The following is a 16,108-nucleotide window of genomic DNA, read 5'->3' as shown; positions in this document are numbered from 1 at the left end:
AACCCTCCATGTTAAAAATCCAAACAAATTTTATTATTGTCATGCAGCTTTTAGTACTCTTGGTTAGACTAACTCAGTAGTCAGTGGTAAGGTTAGACTCACAAAGGCAGAGCTGTACAAGTCAGCATGGAATGACTTTTATATAAAATAAAATAGGGGAAACTTGTTAAGATAAGATAAGATTTCGTTCGGATTTTTAACCCCGGAGGGTTAGCCACCCAGGATAACCCAAGAAAGTCAGTGCGTCATCGAGGACTGTCTAACTTATTTCCATTGGGGTCCTTAATTTTGTCCCCCAGGATGCGACCCACACCAGTCGACTAACACCCAGGTACCTATTTGCTGCTAGGTGAACAGGACAACAGGTGTAAGGAAACGTGTCGGAATGTTTCCACCCGCCGGGAATCGAACCCGGGCCCTCCGTGTGAAGCGGGAGCTTTAGCCACCAGGCCACCGGGGCACAGTAGTACTAATCTGTTTCATATATACATGTACAGTATATTAATACTAAATTATGTATTAATTGCTTAGTAATAATGTCTGGTAAAACTGTAAATGAAACTATTGTTGATGCTATATGTAGGCTAAAATAGAAACCAGTTAGAAGGATTGAGCTGTTAGATGTTTTCAGGTGTAGCCTAGTAATATTTTATTATCTGAGAAATTGAGTGAAATCTTAGTTTTTTTGTGTGTGATGATGGATTTAAAATGGAGGGCATGAATGCTGCTTATTTGTAAGTTGAAGACTAATCTTGTGATATCTTGATGTGGTGTGGTCTCCATGCTTGACTACAATGGTGAAGGTGGGGTGAATAAGGGATTTGAAAAGCTGGACAAGTTTTCCTATACAATATATATTTGTATTTATTGTAATTTTGGTTATTTCCTCAGAAGTGGAAAAAAATTAGTGATTGGTGATGATAACAAGCCAGTATTAAAAATAAACATCACCAATACGGGAGAGCCAGTATTTCTTCCTAATTTGACTGTGAAAGTAGTTCCACCTCTTGCACTTTTCTTGCCTCCATCACATGATTGTGAATTTCCAAGAGGAAATCGCACGTCTCTTTTGTGCCGCCTCACCAACCCCATTGATAAAGATAAACAGGTTAGTTTCTCCCAGACTTTTCATATAAATGAAATATTTTATCCAGTAACAGGTTTTGGTTTAGCATTCTTTTCAGTAGATGAAAATTTGTTGAAGTATTGTACAGTAATCACATGTCTCTCCAGAAGATAAATTATGTTTCTGATTGCAATGACAGAGATTCATTGCTTTGAATTGTTCACTAGAATGAAATCCTGTTGAAAATTTGCTTTAATATATATTTATAGTATGTAGGCAGTAGGTTGGTAGACATCAACCACTGTTTACCAACCTACTAGGCAAGTGTGAAACTGAAACCTGTAGTTGTTTTACATGATGGTAGGATTGCTGGTGTCTTTTTTTATGTCTCATAAACATGCAAGATAATAGGTATATCTTGCTACTTCTACTTACACTTACGTCACACTACACATGCATGTACACTGTACATGTGTAGTATGACCTAAATTTTCTTCTGTTTTCTGACAGTTTTTTCTTCCTTAATTTCTTTTCTTTTTATCTCCATGGAGAAGTGCATGTCATAAGAGGCAACTAAAATGTCGGAAGCAAGGAGCTAATAACCCCCTACTCCAGTATAAATTATTAAATGTAAAAAGAAAAACTTTAGTTTTTTGTTTTACATTTAGTAAAATATGTGACCTAAAAAATGCTGCACCAGAAGCGAATGCAGCCACAAAAAAATCCTAGCAAACAAAATTCCAATCTATGCAAATTCTATGCCTTGGGTCTCTGCAGGCATGGTATATCTGGTAAAACAGGTGGGACATGCACCTCTGACCATCCCAAAAAATGCTACACCCACATGACAACAGGAGGGTGTAACTCCCATTCCTGTAACTTATTTCACCCCGAAATGTGTCACGCGTCAATCCATGAAAGAAAGTGCTATGATGTATACTGCCAGGCACATCATCTAAAGGGAACAAGAAGACACAAACCAGTCAGACTATGGGAAACAAAAGAGGGGAGCATACCCTCTCCAGAGAGAGGTTTTTAAGTGCCAAGAAGGAAAGAAGACTGGCAAGAAATGACAAATCTTACACAAACTGAAAACACTTCTGGAGCAGAGGCACAGTCATTGGCCTCCACTCCTGAACAACAGATATTAGAGCCAGCAAACAAAACCCCCCTAAATTCCATCAATATAATGACATTTGTCTTTGCAAGCATACAGGGTCATCAACAAACAACAAAAATCCTTACATCAAGGGACTGCTTATGGAATCAAATGCAGTAACAAAAAAAGGCACAATGCCGTGACTGGAGCAAATAACACAAATAACCCGCTCATAGAAGAGAGGAGATTACAATGATGTTTCGGTCCGACTTGGACCATTTACAAAGTCCAAGGCGGACCGAAACGCCATCGTAATCTCCTCTCTTCTATGTGCGAGTTATTTGTGTATCAAATGCAATGTTTGCAGCTTTCACAGAGACCCCCACAAAGAATCATTTTGACAACAAAATATGGATCCCAGGTTATAACCTATTCAGATGCGACAGACTAAACAGGCAACAAGGGGAAGTTGGCTAGTATGTTACAGAGTTGCTCATTTGCTCAGAACTACTAAACACCTCAAATGATGTAGTTGAAGTTTTGGTGGTAAAGATTGAAAACCAAAACCTTGTCATTGTGGTTATATAAAAGCCTCCGGATGCAACTTCCCAGCAATTCCAGGAACAGCATTTGAAAATTGATCACTGTCTGGAAAATCTCCCAACTCCTGCCCCAAACATCTTGCTACTGGGAGATTTCAATTTGAGATGCCTAAAATGGGGGAGTGTAGCCAATAATATTTTAGCAGAGATCACCCCAGGAGGCAGCTCAGATGAAAATTCACACACACACAAGCTATTAAATCACTGCACCAAATTCACCTTAAACCAGCAAATATTAGAGCCTATAACACTAGAAAATACTCTGGACCTCATTTTCACTAACAACGATGATCTGATATGTAATATAACAGTATCAAAGACAATACACTCAGATCACAACATATTAAGAAGTACAGACATCTATGCACAGGGCTCCTGACCAGCAAAATGTGATCAGTCATGAGGGTGTCTTCACAGATTTCAACTCCAATAACAAAAACATACAATGGGAACAAGTTAACCCTGTCCTAAATGAAACAAGCTGGGAAGATATCCTAAACAACGCATATCTGAATCTTTGCCTAGAAAAAATAAACTGTAGTTCTTGAAATCTGCTCAGGGCACTTTCCATTAAGAAGAAGAAAGAGAAGATGTAAACTAGGAAGAGAGAGACACTCCCTATATGGACAAAGGTGAAGAATCACAGAGCTGCTTAGAGGGGGCCACTATATCTGAAATATGAAGGGAGACACTGGTCAGTGAAATAGCAAATATCGAACTTAAGCTGAAGGAATCTTACAGGAGACAAGAATTGCAGGAAGAACTAAAAGCCATACCTGGAGTATACCTGAAGAGGGTTCAGGGGATCAATACCCCTGCAGCCCGGTCCGTGACCAGGCCTCATGGTAGATCAGGGCCTGAACAGGGCCTGAATAGGGCTGTTACTGTTGGCCGCACGCAAACCAATGTACGAACCACAGCCTGGCTGGTCAGGTACTGACTTTAGGTGCTTGTCCAGTGCTTGCTTGAAGACAGCCAGGGGTCTATTGGTAATCCCCCTTATATATGCTGGGAGACAGTTGAAGAATCTTGGACCCCTGACACTTATTGTGTTGTCTCTTATTGTGCTAGTGGCACCCCTGTTTTTCATTGGGGTGATGTTGCATCATATGCCAAGTCTATTGCTTTCATAGGGAGTGATTTTCATGTGCAAGTTTTGTATTAAGGAAGTTGAAAAAAAAAAACTTCTCTTATGCCAAATCTAAGGAAATAAACATCATCCAGTATTGGGCCTTTGATTAGGCAAGATGGGACATACACAGATGACAGCCAAGAAATGAGTGAGATACTAAAGTCCCAATACAGCTCAGTGTTCAGCGAGCCGTTAACCAGACTAAGGGTCGACACTCCAAATGAATTCTTTATGAATGAGACCCAACATTTGGTCATCTCAAAAATCTCTGATATTATCCTAACACCACAAGACTTAGAAAAGGCAATAAGTGACATCCACTTGCACTCTGCCCCAGGCCTGGACTCATGGAACTCTGTGTTCATTAAGAACTGCAAGAAGCCCCTGTCACGTGCCTTCAGCATTCTGTGGAGAAGGAGCATGGATTCGGGTCATCCCACACTCAGTAAAAATAACAGACATATCCCCACTCTACAAAGGTGGCAGTAAAGCAATTGCAAAGAACTACAGACCGATAGCACTAACATCCCATATTATAAAAATCTTTGAAAGGGTTCTAAGAAGCAAGATCGCCAACCACCTAGATACCCATCAATTACACAACCCAGGGCAACATGGGTTTAGAGCAGGTCATTCCTACCTGTCCCAGCTACTGGACCACTATAACAAGGTCCTGGATGTTGTAGAGGAGAAACAAAATGCAGATGTAGTATACACAGACTTTGCAAAAAGCCTTTGACTAGTGTGACCACAGTGTAATAGTGCACAAAATGTGTGATAAAGGAATAACAGGAAAAGTTGGTTGATGGATCAATAACTTCCTGACAAATAGAACACAAAGAATAATAGTAAACAGAGTAAAGTCTGAGTTAGATACGGTGAAAAGCTCTGTTCCACAAGGCAGAGTACATGCTCCCATCCTATTTCTCATCCTCATATCTGACATAGACATTGATGTAAGCCATAGCTCTGTATCTTCCTGTGTGGATGACACCTGAATTGCCATGACAGTGTCCTCCATCAAAGACACTGAAAGACTCCAAGCGGACATCAACCAAACCTTCAAATGAGCCACTCAAAACAATGTGAAGTTCAATAAAGAGAAATTTCAGCTAGTACTCAGATATGGAAAACTTGAGGAAATTAAAACTGTATCAGAGTACTATACAACAAATTCTAACCATACAATAGAGCAGCAAAAAAGTAATGTGAAGGCCCTGGGAGTGATAATGTCGAAGGATCTTGCCTTCAAAGACCACATCGTATCTACCGCATCTACTAGGAAAATGACAGGATGGATAATGAGAATCTTCAAAACTAAGGATGCCAAGCCCATGATGATTCCTTTTAACCCTTAAACTGTCCAAACATAGATCTACATTTTTTCAACATTTGAAAGTATGTAAAAAAGTAGATCTTTTTTTTTTTTTTTTTTTACATTTGAAAACGTGTAAAAAAACTTAGATCTACTTTTTTTTTTTTTGTTATATTTGAAAATATGTAAAAAAAAAACGTAGATCCATTTTTGGAGCACTACGCATGTGAACGTAGATCTGCTTGGACAGTTTAAGGGTTAAATCGCTTGTTCTATCTAGGCTGGAGTACTGCTGTACACTAACTGCCCCCTTTAAGGCAAGCAGGTGGAAACATTTCAACGCATTTCCTTACACCTGTTGTCATGTTCGCCTAGCAGCAAATAGGCACCTGGGTGTTAGTCAACTGGTGTGGGTCGCATCCCGGGGGACAAGATTGAGGACCCAAATAGAAATAAGTTAGACAGTCCTCGATGACGCACTGACTTTCTTGGGTTATCCTAGGTGGCTAACCCTCCGGGGTTAAAAATCCGAAGAAAATTCTATCTTATTTTATCTTCCTAACTTGGAGAGTGTATGAAGAACTTTCATGGCACACAGAAGTACGATAAGGCACCTAAATTAATGGGAATGGTTGAAGTCCCTTGATTTGTATTCCCTGGAATGCAGGCAAGAGAGATACATGATAATATACTTTTGGAAAATCCTAGAGGGATTAGTACCAAACTTGCACACAAAAATTAATCCCTATGAAAGCAAAAGACTTGGAGGGAGATGCAACATTTCCCCAATGAAAAGCAGGGGCACCATGAGTACACTGAGAGACAACACAGTAAGTGTCAGGGGTCCAAGACTGTTCAACTGCCTCCCAGCAAACATAAGGGGGGATTACCAATAAACCCCTGGGTGTCTTCAAGAAGGCACTGGACAGGCATCTGAAGTCAGTACCTGACCAGCTGGGCTGTGTTTCGTATGTCAGTTTGCATGCGGCCAGCAGTAACAGCCTGGTTGATCAGACCCTGATCCACCACGAGGCCTGGTCTCAGATCGAGCCGCAGGGGCATTGACCCCCAAAACCCTCTCCATTGGAGTATAAAACAAATTCCAACCCACAATAGAGCAAAAAACCAATGTAAAAGACATGGGAGTGATCATGTCAGAGGATCTCACCTTTAAAGACCATAACATTGTATCAATCACACCTGCTAGTAAAATGATAGGACGGATAATGAGAACCTTCAAAACCAGGGATGCCAAGCCCCTGATGACACTCTTCAGGTCACTTGTTCTTTGTAGGCTGGAATATTGCTGCACACTAACAGCACCTTTTAAGGCAGGTGAAATTGCTGACCTAGAAAGTGTACATAGAATCTTCACGGCACACATAACTGTGATAAAACACCTCAATTACTGGGAACACTTGAAGTTCCTCAACATGTACTCCCTAGAACGCAGAAGGGAGAGATACGTGATTATATACACCTGGAGAATCCTAGAGTGACTAGTACCAAGCTTGCACAGGAAAATCACTCCCTACGAAAGCAAAAGACTCAGTAGACAGTGCAACATCTCCCCAATGAAAAGCAGGTGCCACTAGCACGATAAGAAAAGCACAAAAGTGTCAGGGGCCCAAGACTGTTCAGCTGCCTCCCATCATACATCAGGGGGATTACCAACAGACCCCTGGGTGTCTTCAAGCAGGCGCTGGACAGGCACCTAAAGTCAGTACCTGACCAGCTGGGTTGTGTTTCGTACGTTGGATTATGTGTGGCCAACAATAACAGCCTGGTTGATCAGGCCCTGATCCACCATGAGGCCTGGTCACAGACCGGGCTGCAGGGGCGCTGATCCCAGAACTCTTTCCAGGTATGAAAGCAAAAGACTCGACAGATGATGCAACATCTCCCCAATGAAAAACAGGGGTGCCACTTGCACGATAAGAGATAACACAATAAGTGTCAGGGGCCCAAGACTCTAAAGCTGCCTCCCAGCATACATAAGGGGGATTACCAATAGACCCCTGGCTGTCTTCAAGAAGGCACTGGACAGGCACCTAAAGTCAGTACCTGACCAGCAGGACTGTGGTTTGTATATGGGGTTGCGTGCTGCCAACAGTAACAGCCTGGTTGATCAGGGCCTGATCCACCATGAGGCCTGGTCACAAACTGGGCCATGGGGCATTGACCCCTGAAACCCTCTCCAGGTATGCCTTGGTGGGAGATAGCCAGGACATTGAAAAAAAAATTATGGTACTGTACTTGTACAAAGTACAATAAGCCTAATGGGCTAATTGGGGATGGAGGAACAGGTTGCCAGTAATGACAATTGTGATGGATAAAGAAAAAGACTTGGTGTGATTTTTAACAGTAATGGCTTATTCTGCAACCAAACAGCTATGCCCGTTGTTTCAAAATTTATTGACTGAGGATTTTGTTCCTTATTTCTGAAGTCTGTTAAATGGGGATTTTACTGTATCTTAAGTTAAAATTGCTTAAGAATGGTTGCAGAAGCTAGAATCAGAGATTTGTTCAGATTGACAACAAATTAATATTAGTTTAACAAAATTACTGTAGGTGTAATAAGCTGTGAAACTAAGAAATTATCTGCAGGACACAGTGGAGGTGCAGGTAGATGCAAGTCAGCTGACGGATAAATCTCATGATGCAGTTTTGGACGTGCTGGTATCAGGGGAGGGACAAGAAGTTCGTCCTAAAGATAATATATTCAAGCAGGGACTCCAGCTTGCAGTCCATGCGAGCTTGATACTACATGGGTGAGATGAATTTTTTTAAACATAGTTCTCTTTTTTTTTTTTTCCATATCAAAGTTTATTTCCACATGATACAATGTTTATACGGAAATGGATGACTTTTGATTGCCCATGGTTATGCAGAGCATCTTGGGCAAGTTTAAGACTAACTTAAGACTACAAGAGAAATAAACATTACATACTGTATATGTGTGTAAGGTCATTAAATGTACACAAACAAGTATTTGATAAATGTAAATGTAAGTATAGTAATGTATAGTAGGTTAGTAGACAGCATCCACCCAGGGAGGTACTACCGTCCTGCCAAGTGAGTGTAGAACGAAAGCTTGTAATTGTTTTACATGATGGTAGGATTGCTGGTGTCTTTTTTCTGTCTCATAAACATGCAAGATTTCAGGTACATCTTGCTACCTCTACTTACACTTAGGTCACACTACACATTCATGTACATGTTTATGTATACACACTCATCTGAGTTTTCTTTGATTTTATCTTAATAGTTCTTGTTATTACATTTTCTTTTAAATCCATGGGGAAGTGGAATAAGAATCTTTCCTCTGTAAGCCATGTGTGCTGTAAAACTCAACTAAAATGCCGGGATCATTGGGCTAGTAACGCCTTTTCCCGTATAGCTTATTAAAAAGAAAAAGAAGAAAATATCCATCAAAGTGGCATGTTTGAATGTGCGTGGATGTTGTGCAAATGATAAGAAAGAAATGATTGTGGATGTTATGAATGAGAAGAAGCTGGATGTCCTGGCTTTAAGTAAAACAAAGCTGAAGGAGGCAGAGAGTTTTGGTGGGGAGAAATAAATGGGATTAGGTCAGGGGTTTCAAATAGAGTTAGAGCTAAAGAAGGAGTATCAATAATGTTGAAGGATAAGTTATGGCAAGAAAAGAGGGAATGTAAATGTATTAATTCAAGGATTATGTGGAGTAAAATAAGGGTTGGATGTGAAAAGTGGGTTATAGTAAGCATTTATGCACCTGGAGAAGAGAGAAGTGTAGAGGAGAGAGAGAGAGATTTTGGGAAATGTTGAGTGAATGCATGGGGAGTTTTGAACCAAGTGTGAGAGTACTTGTGATTGGTGATTTCAATGCTAAAGTGGGTAAAAATGTTGTGGAGGGAGTAGTAGGTAAATTTGGGGTGCCAGGGTGAAAATGGGAAGCCTTTAATTGAACTATGTGTAGAAAGAGGTTTGGTAATAAATAATACATATTTTATGAAAATGAGGATAAATAAATATACAAGGTATGATATAACACATAATGAAAGTAGTTTTTAGATTATGTATTGGTGGATAAAAGGTTAATGGGTAGGCTTCAGGATGTACATATTTATAGAGGGGTTATTGATATATTGGATCATTATTTAGTTGTAGCTACAGTTAGAGTAAGAAGAAGATGGGATGAAAGGAAAATGGCAACAAGAAGTAAGAGAGAGGTGAAAGTGTATAAACTAAGGGAGGAGGAAGTTAGGGTGAGATATAAGCAACTATTGGCAGAAAGGTGGGCTAGTGCAAGTATGAGTAGTGGAGGGGGGGTTGTAGAGGGTTGGAATAGTTTTAAAAATGCAGTATTAGAATGTGGGGCAGAAGTTTGTGGCTATAGGAGGGTGGGTGCAGGAGGAAAGAGGATGTGAAAATTTGTCTGGAATGCCTCCATGTGAGTTGTCTAACCTAGCAAGCTCTGTTGACACCGAGCCCTGAGGTCGGTACCTCAGCCTCACAAGCGACTTATATTACAGATTTCCATAAATGACTGATGTTGCAAGAAATTTTGCCTGCATGCATGTATAAAGGACTAACTTACTTGGTGTTGGAGAATGTATCCCGGTCTTCAACCTCCCTAAGCTTTAGCCCCTCTGGACTTCCCCTCAGAACCACATGCAACTGGGAGCCTTAATTCTTGCAATATTCAGTCGGTATTAGTGACCTGCCTGCACCTCAGAAATTCCTGTTTCCAAGGGAGTGTGTATCCTAGGTACAACTATGCAGAAAGTGACAGTGGCTTCTAAGCTTAACGAGGAGAAACCGGAACGTACCAATCATAGGCCATCCGACTGCACAAAGACCCACAGTTCAACTCACTCGCAAATTCCTCCCAGAAACTGGCCAGAATACTGAGAAAGAAAGGGAGGTCTTGTTTTACTGTATGGGCCTGACGGAGGAGGTCATCTATGGTACTTCGAGGTGCCTCCACCAGATTTCTCCAGGGCCTAGTAGACACGTGGGGTGCCACTCTGATGTTACGGCAGTGTGCCTCGTTCGGAGTTTCGACAAAGAAGGCACTGCGGTCTCAAAACCTCATGTCCCAGCATTCAAACTTGGGCTGCCAGTTCTCCCTGGCTAATATAACCTACATTACCGACCTATTACTACCTACGTTAAGGTCTTAGGTCTACATTATTAATATCTACCGTTGCCTCAATAGTCCTAATATTAGTTCACTAACAGTATAAACTACCTATCTCTTCCTCGAAGGGTAAATCTATCAGTTAAATGTACCTTCCAACCACCTTCGCCAACCTGGGTGTGTGTGTGTGTTTTGGGTGGGTGTAAGGGCCAACCAACCCAGCTGTTCCATCCATGATATGTTGGGATCTTCGTACGATGTATCTGCCCTGTGGGACTTAGGACCGAATAAGTTCCCACAGAGGAGTGATTGGTGGAATGATGAAGTAAAAGGTGGGATAAAAGAGAAAAAGGTAGCTTATGAGAGAGTTTTTACAAAGCAGAAGCATTATAAGAAGAGCAGAGTATAGAGTAAAAGAAAGGTGAAGAGAATGCAAAAGGAGAGTTTTAAAAATGCAGTATTAGAATGTGGGGCAGAAGTTTGTGGCTATAGGAGGGTGGGTGCAGGAGGAAAGAGGAGTGATTGGTGGAATGATGAAGTAAAGGGTTTGATAAAAGAGAAAAAGGTAGCTTATGAGAGGTTTTTACAAAGCAGAAGTGTGATAAGAAGAGCAGAGTATATAGAGAGTAAAAGGAAGGTGAAGAGAGTGGTGAGAGTGCAAAAGGAGAGCAGGTGATAGAGTGGGAGTGACACTGTCAAGAAATTTTGATGAAAACAAAAAATTTTGGAGTTAAACAAGTTAAGAAAGCCTAGAGAACGAATGGATTTGTCAGTTAAAAACAGAGTAGGGGAGTTAGTAGATGGAGCGCTAGAGGTATTGGGTAGATGGTGGGAATATTTTGAGGAACTTTTAAATGTTGATGAAGAAAGGGAGGCAGTAATTTCATGCACTGGCCAGGGAGGTATAACATCTTTTAGGAGTGAAGAAGAGCAGGATGTGAGTGTGGGGGAGGTGCATGAGGCAATATGTAGAATGAAAGGGGGGTAAAGCAGCTAGACCTGATGGGATCATGACAGAAATGTTAAAAGCAGGGGGGGATATAGTGTTGGTGTGGTTGGTATTTTTGTTTAATAAATGTATAAAAGAGGAGAAGGTACCTAGGGATTGGCAGAGAACATGTATAGTTCCTTTATATAAAGGGAAGAGGGACAAAAGAGATTGTAAAAATTATAGGGGAATAAGTTTACCGATGGTAGGATTGCTGGTTTCTTTTTCTGTCTCATAAACACGCTAACATAACAGGGATATCTTGCTACTCCTACTTACACTTTGGTCACACTTCACAGACACGCACATGCATATTTATATATACATACATCTAGGTTTTTCTCCTTTTTCTAAATAGCTCTTGTTCTTTTTTATTTCTTCTATTGTCCATGGGGAAGTGGAAAAGAATCTTTCCTCCGTAAGCCATGCGTGTCGTATGAGGCGACTAAAATGCCGGGAGCAATGGGCTAGTAACCCCTTCTCCTGTATACAATTACTAAAAAAGAGAAGAAGAAAAACTTTATAAAACTGGGTTGCTTAAATGTGCGTGGATGTAGTGCGGATGACAAGAAACAGATGATTGCTGATGTTATGAATGAAAAGAAGTTGGATGTCCTGGCCCTAAGCGAAACAAAGCTGAAAGGGGTAGGAGAGTTTCAGTGGGGGGAAATAAATGGGATTAAATCTGGAGTATCTGAGAGAGTTAGAGCAAAGGAAGGGGTAGCAGTAATGTTAAATGATCAGTTATGGAAGGAGAAAAGAGAATATGAATGTGTAAATTCAAGAATTATGTGGATTAAAGTAAAGGTTGGATGCGAGAAGTGGGTCATAATAAGCGTGTATGCACCTGGAGAAGAGAGGAATGCAGAGGAGAGAGAGAGATTTTGGGAGATGTAAAGTGAATGTATAGGAGCCTTTGAACCAAGTGAGAGAGTAATTGTGGTAGGGGACTTGAATGCTAAAGTAGGAGAAACTTTTAGAGAGGGTGTGGTAGGTAAGTTTGGGGTGCCAGGTGTAAATGATAATGGGAGCCCTTTGATTGAACTTTGTATAGAAAGGGGTTTAGTTATAGGTAATACATATTTTAAGAAAAAGAGGATAAATAAGTATACACGATATGATGTAGGGCGAAATGACAGTAGTTTGTTGGATTATGTATTGGTAGATAAAAGACTGTTGAGTAGACTTCAGGATGTACATGTTTATAGAGGGGCCACAGATATATCAGATCACTTTCTAGTTGTAGCTACACTGAGAGTAAAAGGTAGATGGGATACAAGGAGAATAGAAGCATCAGGGAAGAGAGAGGTGAAGGTTTATAAACTAAAAGAGGAGGCAGTTAGGGTAAGATATAAACAGCTATTGGAGGATAGATGGGCTAATGAGAGCATAGGCAATGGGGTCGAAGAGGTATGGGGTAGGTTTAAAAATGTAGTGTTAGAGTGTTCAGCAGAAGTTTGTGGTTACAGGAAAGTGGGTGCAGGAGGGAAGAGGAGCGATTGGTGGAATGATGATGTAAAGAGAGTAGTAAGGGAGAAAAAGTTAGCATATGAGAAGTTTTTACAAAGTAGAAGTGATGCAAGGAGGGAAGAGTATATGGAGAAAAAGAGAGAGGTTAAGAGAGTGGTGAAGCAATGTAAAAAGAGAGCAAATGAGAGAGTGGGTGAGATGTTATCAACAAATTTTGTTGAAAATAAGAAAAAGTTTTGGAGTGAGATTAACAAGTTAAGAAAGCCTAGAGAACAAATTGATTTGTCAGTTAAAAATAGGAGAGGAGAGTTATTAAATGGAGAGTTAGAGGTATTGGGAAGATGGAAGGAATATTTTGAGGAATTGTTAAATGTTGATGAAGATAGGGAAGCTGTGATTTCGTGTATAGGGCAAGGAGGAATAACATCTTGTAGGAGTGAGGAAGAGCCAGTTGTGAGTGTGGGGGAAGTTCGTGAGGCAGTAGGTAAAATGAAAGGGGGTAAGGCAGCCGGGATTGATGGGATAAAGATAGAAATGTTAAAAGCAGGTGGGGATATAGTTTTGGAGTGGTTGGTGCAATTATTTAATAAATGTATGGAAGAGGGTAAGGTACCTAGGGATTGGCAGAGAGCATGCATAGTTCCTTTGTATAAAGGCAAAGGGGATAAAAGAGAGTGCAAAAATTATAGGGGGATAAGTCTGTTGAGTGTACCTGGTAAAGTGTATGGTAGAGTTATAATTGAAAGAATTAAGAGTAAGACGGAGAATAGGATAGCAGATGAACAAGGAGGCTTTAGGAAAGGTAGGGGGTGTGTGGACCAGGTGTTTACAGTGAAACATATAAGTGAACAGTATTTAGATAAGGCTAAAGAGGTCTTTGTGGCATTTATGGATTTGGAAAAGGCGTATGACAGGGTGGATAGGGGGGCAATGTGGCAGATGTTGCAAGTGTATGGTGTAGGAGGTAGGTTACTGAAAGCAGTGAAGAGTTTTTACGAGGATAGTGAGGCTCAAGTTAGAGTATGTAGGAAAGAGGGAAATTTTTTCCCAGTAAAAGTAGGCCTTAGACAAGGATGTGTGATGTCACCGTGGTTGTTTAATATATTTATAGATGGGGTTGTAAGAGAAGTAAATGCGAGGGTCTTGGCAAATGCTTCGCAATTACTCAAACCCACACTATTTGCAGATGACACTACATACGTCTTCTCCCACCCGAGCCCAGTCACGCTAGCCAATACTGTAAATACAGAATTACAGAAAATATCTACCTGGATGAGGACTAACAAACTTACACTAAACATTGACAAAACCTACTTCATTCAGTTTGGTAACAGAGCTACAGATGTCCCTCTTAACATAATGATAAACGGATCACCTATCACAAAGCTAACAGAGGGAAAATTCTTAGGAATCCACCTTGATAATAGACTCAAATTTCATACACATATACAACAAATTTCTAAGAAAATTTCCAAGACTGTAGGCATACTATCGAAGATACGGTACTATGCTCCACAGTCAGCCCTCCTGGCCCTATATCACTCTCTTATTTACCCCTATCTCACCTATGGAATTTGTGCATGGGGCTCAACAACAAGTAACCATCTCAGACCACTAATTACCCAACAAAAGGCTGCAGTTAGAATGATAACAAATTCTCACTATAGGCAGCACACTCCACCAATATTCAATACACTAAACCTATTCACCATACAAAACATTCATACTTATTACTGCACCTATTACATACATAGAACACTTAACTCTGATATTAACCCTCCCCTCAAACATCTCCTTGCCAACCTCAACAGAACACATGACCATAACACAAGGCACAGATCACTCTTTGATGTTCCTCGTGTCCATCTCACACTATGCAAAAACTCAATGCACATAAAAGGCCCTAAAATCTGGAACTCATTACCTGTAAATATAAAAGAAACACTACCTGTTTATAAATTCAAGTCTCTTCTCAAAGATCACTTACTCACCCAAAACCAAATAAATACTGAATAACTGAACCTTATAAATTGTATATCTTAAATGTTTCTCACAATTATATCACATAAATGTTAAACCTAAAACCCAATCTAACTTTATTATTTTTTAAATACACTACCTAACAGAATACTCCATTCTACTGAATGTACAACAATGCATACAACCATATGACCTGTCTTTGTAATACTCACTTGTGCTTTATAGTAATCTGTTTACATTAAAGTTTTATCACCGATGTCATCATTGCTTAGTTCATCTTAAGTTAATTTTAAGCCAGCCCGTAATGCTATGCATAGTATAAGTGGCTTTGGCATACTGCTCTTTTCTGTATTTTTTGTACCTCTGTATGTGTGCACAAATTTTTAAATAAATAAATAAATAAATAAATAAATAAATAAATAATCACACACAAAGTGGGAGTTGTCACAGCTGCTCTTTGCTGATGACACTGTGCTCTTGGGAGATTCTGAAGAGAAGTTGCAGAGATTGGTGGATGAATTTGGTAGGGTGTGCAAAAGAAGAAAATTAAAGGTGAATACAGGAAAGAGTAAGGTTATGAGGATAACAAAAAGATTAGGTGATGAAAGATTGAATATCAGATTGGAGGGAGAGAGTATGGAGGAGGTGAACGTATTCAGATATTTGGGAGTGGACGTGTCAGCGGATGGGTCTATGAAAGATGAGGTGAATCATAGAATTGATGAGGGAAAAAGAGTGAGTGGTGCACTTAGGAGTCTGTGGAGACAAAGAACTTTGTCCTTGGAGGCAAAGAGGGGAATGTATGAGAGTATAGTTTTACCAACGCTCTTATATGGGTGTGAAGCGTGGGTGATGAATGTTGCAGCGAGGAGAAGGCTGGAGGCAGTGGAGATGTCATGTCTGAGGGCAATGTGTGGTGTGAATATAATGCAGAGAATTCGTAGTTTGGAAGTTAGGAGGAGGTGCGGGATTACCAAAACTGTTGTCCAGAGGGCTGAGGAAGGGTTGTTGAGGTGGTTCGGACATGTAGAGAGAATGGAGCGAAACAGAATGACTTCAAGAGTGTATCAGTCTGTAGTGGAAGGAAGGCGGGGTAGGGGTCGGCCTAGGAAGGGTTGGAGGGAGGGGGTAAAGGAGGTTTTGTGTGCGAGGGGCTTGGACTTCCAGCAGGCATGCGTGAGCGTGTTTGATAGGAGTGAATGGAGACAAATGGTTTTTAATACTTGACGTGCTGTTGGAGTGTGAGCAAAGTAACATTTATGAAGGGATTCAGGGAAACCGGCAGGCCGGACTTGAGTTCTGGAGATGGGAAGTACAGTGCCTGCACTCTGAAG

The 16,108-nt window shown here is 40.6% G+C and overlaps 1 protein-coding gene across 4 annotated transcripts in view; it reads left to right on the top strand.

The window, feature by feature from the left end:
• The window catches only part of LOC128695607 (integrin alpha-PS3-like), a 263,263-nt gene that overhangs the window by 172,605 nt on the left and 74,550 nt on the right, over positions 1-16,108 (top strand). For all 4 annotated transcript variants that reach the window (XM_070084870.1, XM_053786331.2, XM_070084871.1 and 1 more), the window contains exons 15-16: positions 892-1,108; positions 7,822-7,985. In XM_070084870.1, the coding sequence (XP_069940971.1) occupies positions 892-1,108; positions 7,822-7,985 (381 nt within the window). The remainder of the gene's footprint in view (positions 1-891; positions 1,109-7,821; positions 7,986-16,108) is intronic.

Source organism: Cherax quadricarinatus, chromosome 14 (genome assembly GCF_038502225.1).
Source record: "Cherax quadricarinatus isolate ZL_2023a chromosome 14, ASM3850222v1, whole genome shotgun sequence".
Lineage (NCBI taxonomy): Eukaryota > Metazoa > Arthropoda > Malacostraca > Decapoda > Parastacidae > Cherax > Cherax quadricarinatus.
This window is presented reverse-complemented; position numbering and strand designations above follow the sequence as displayed.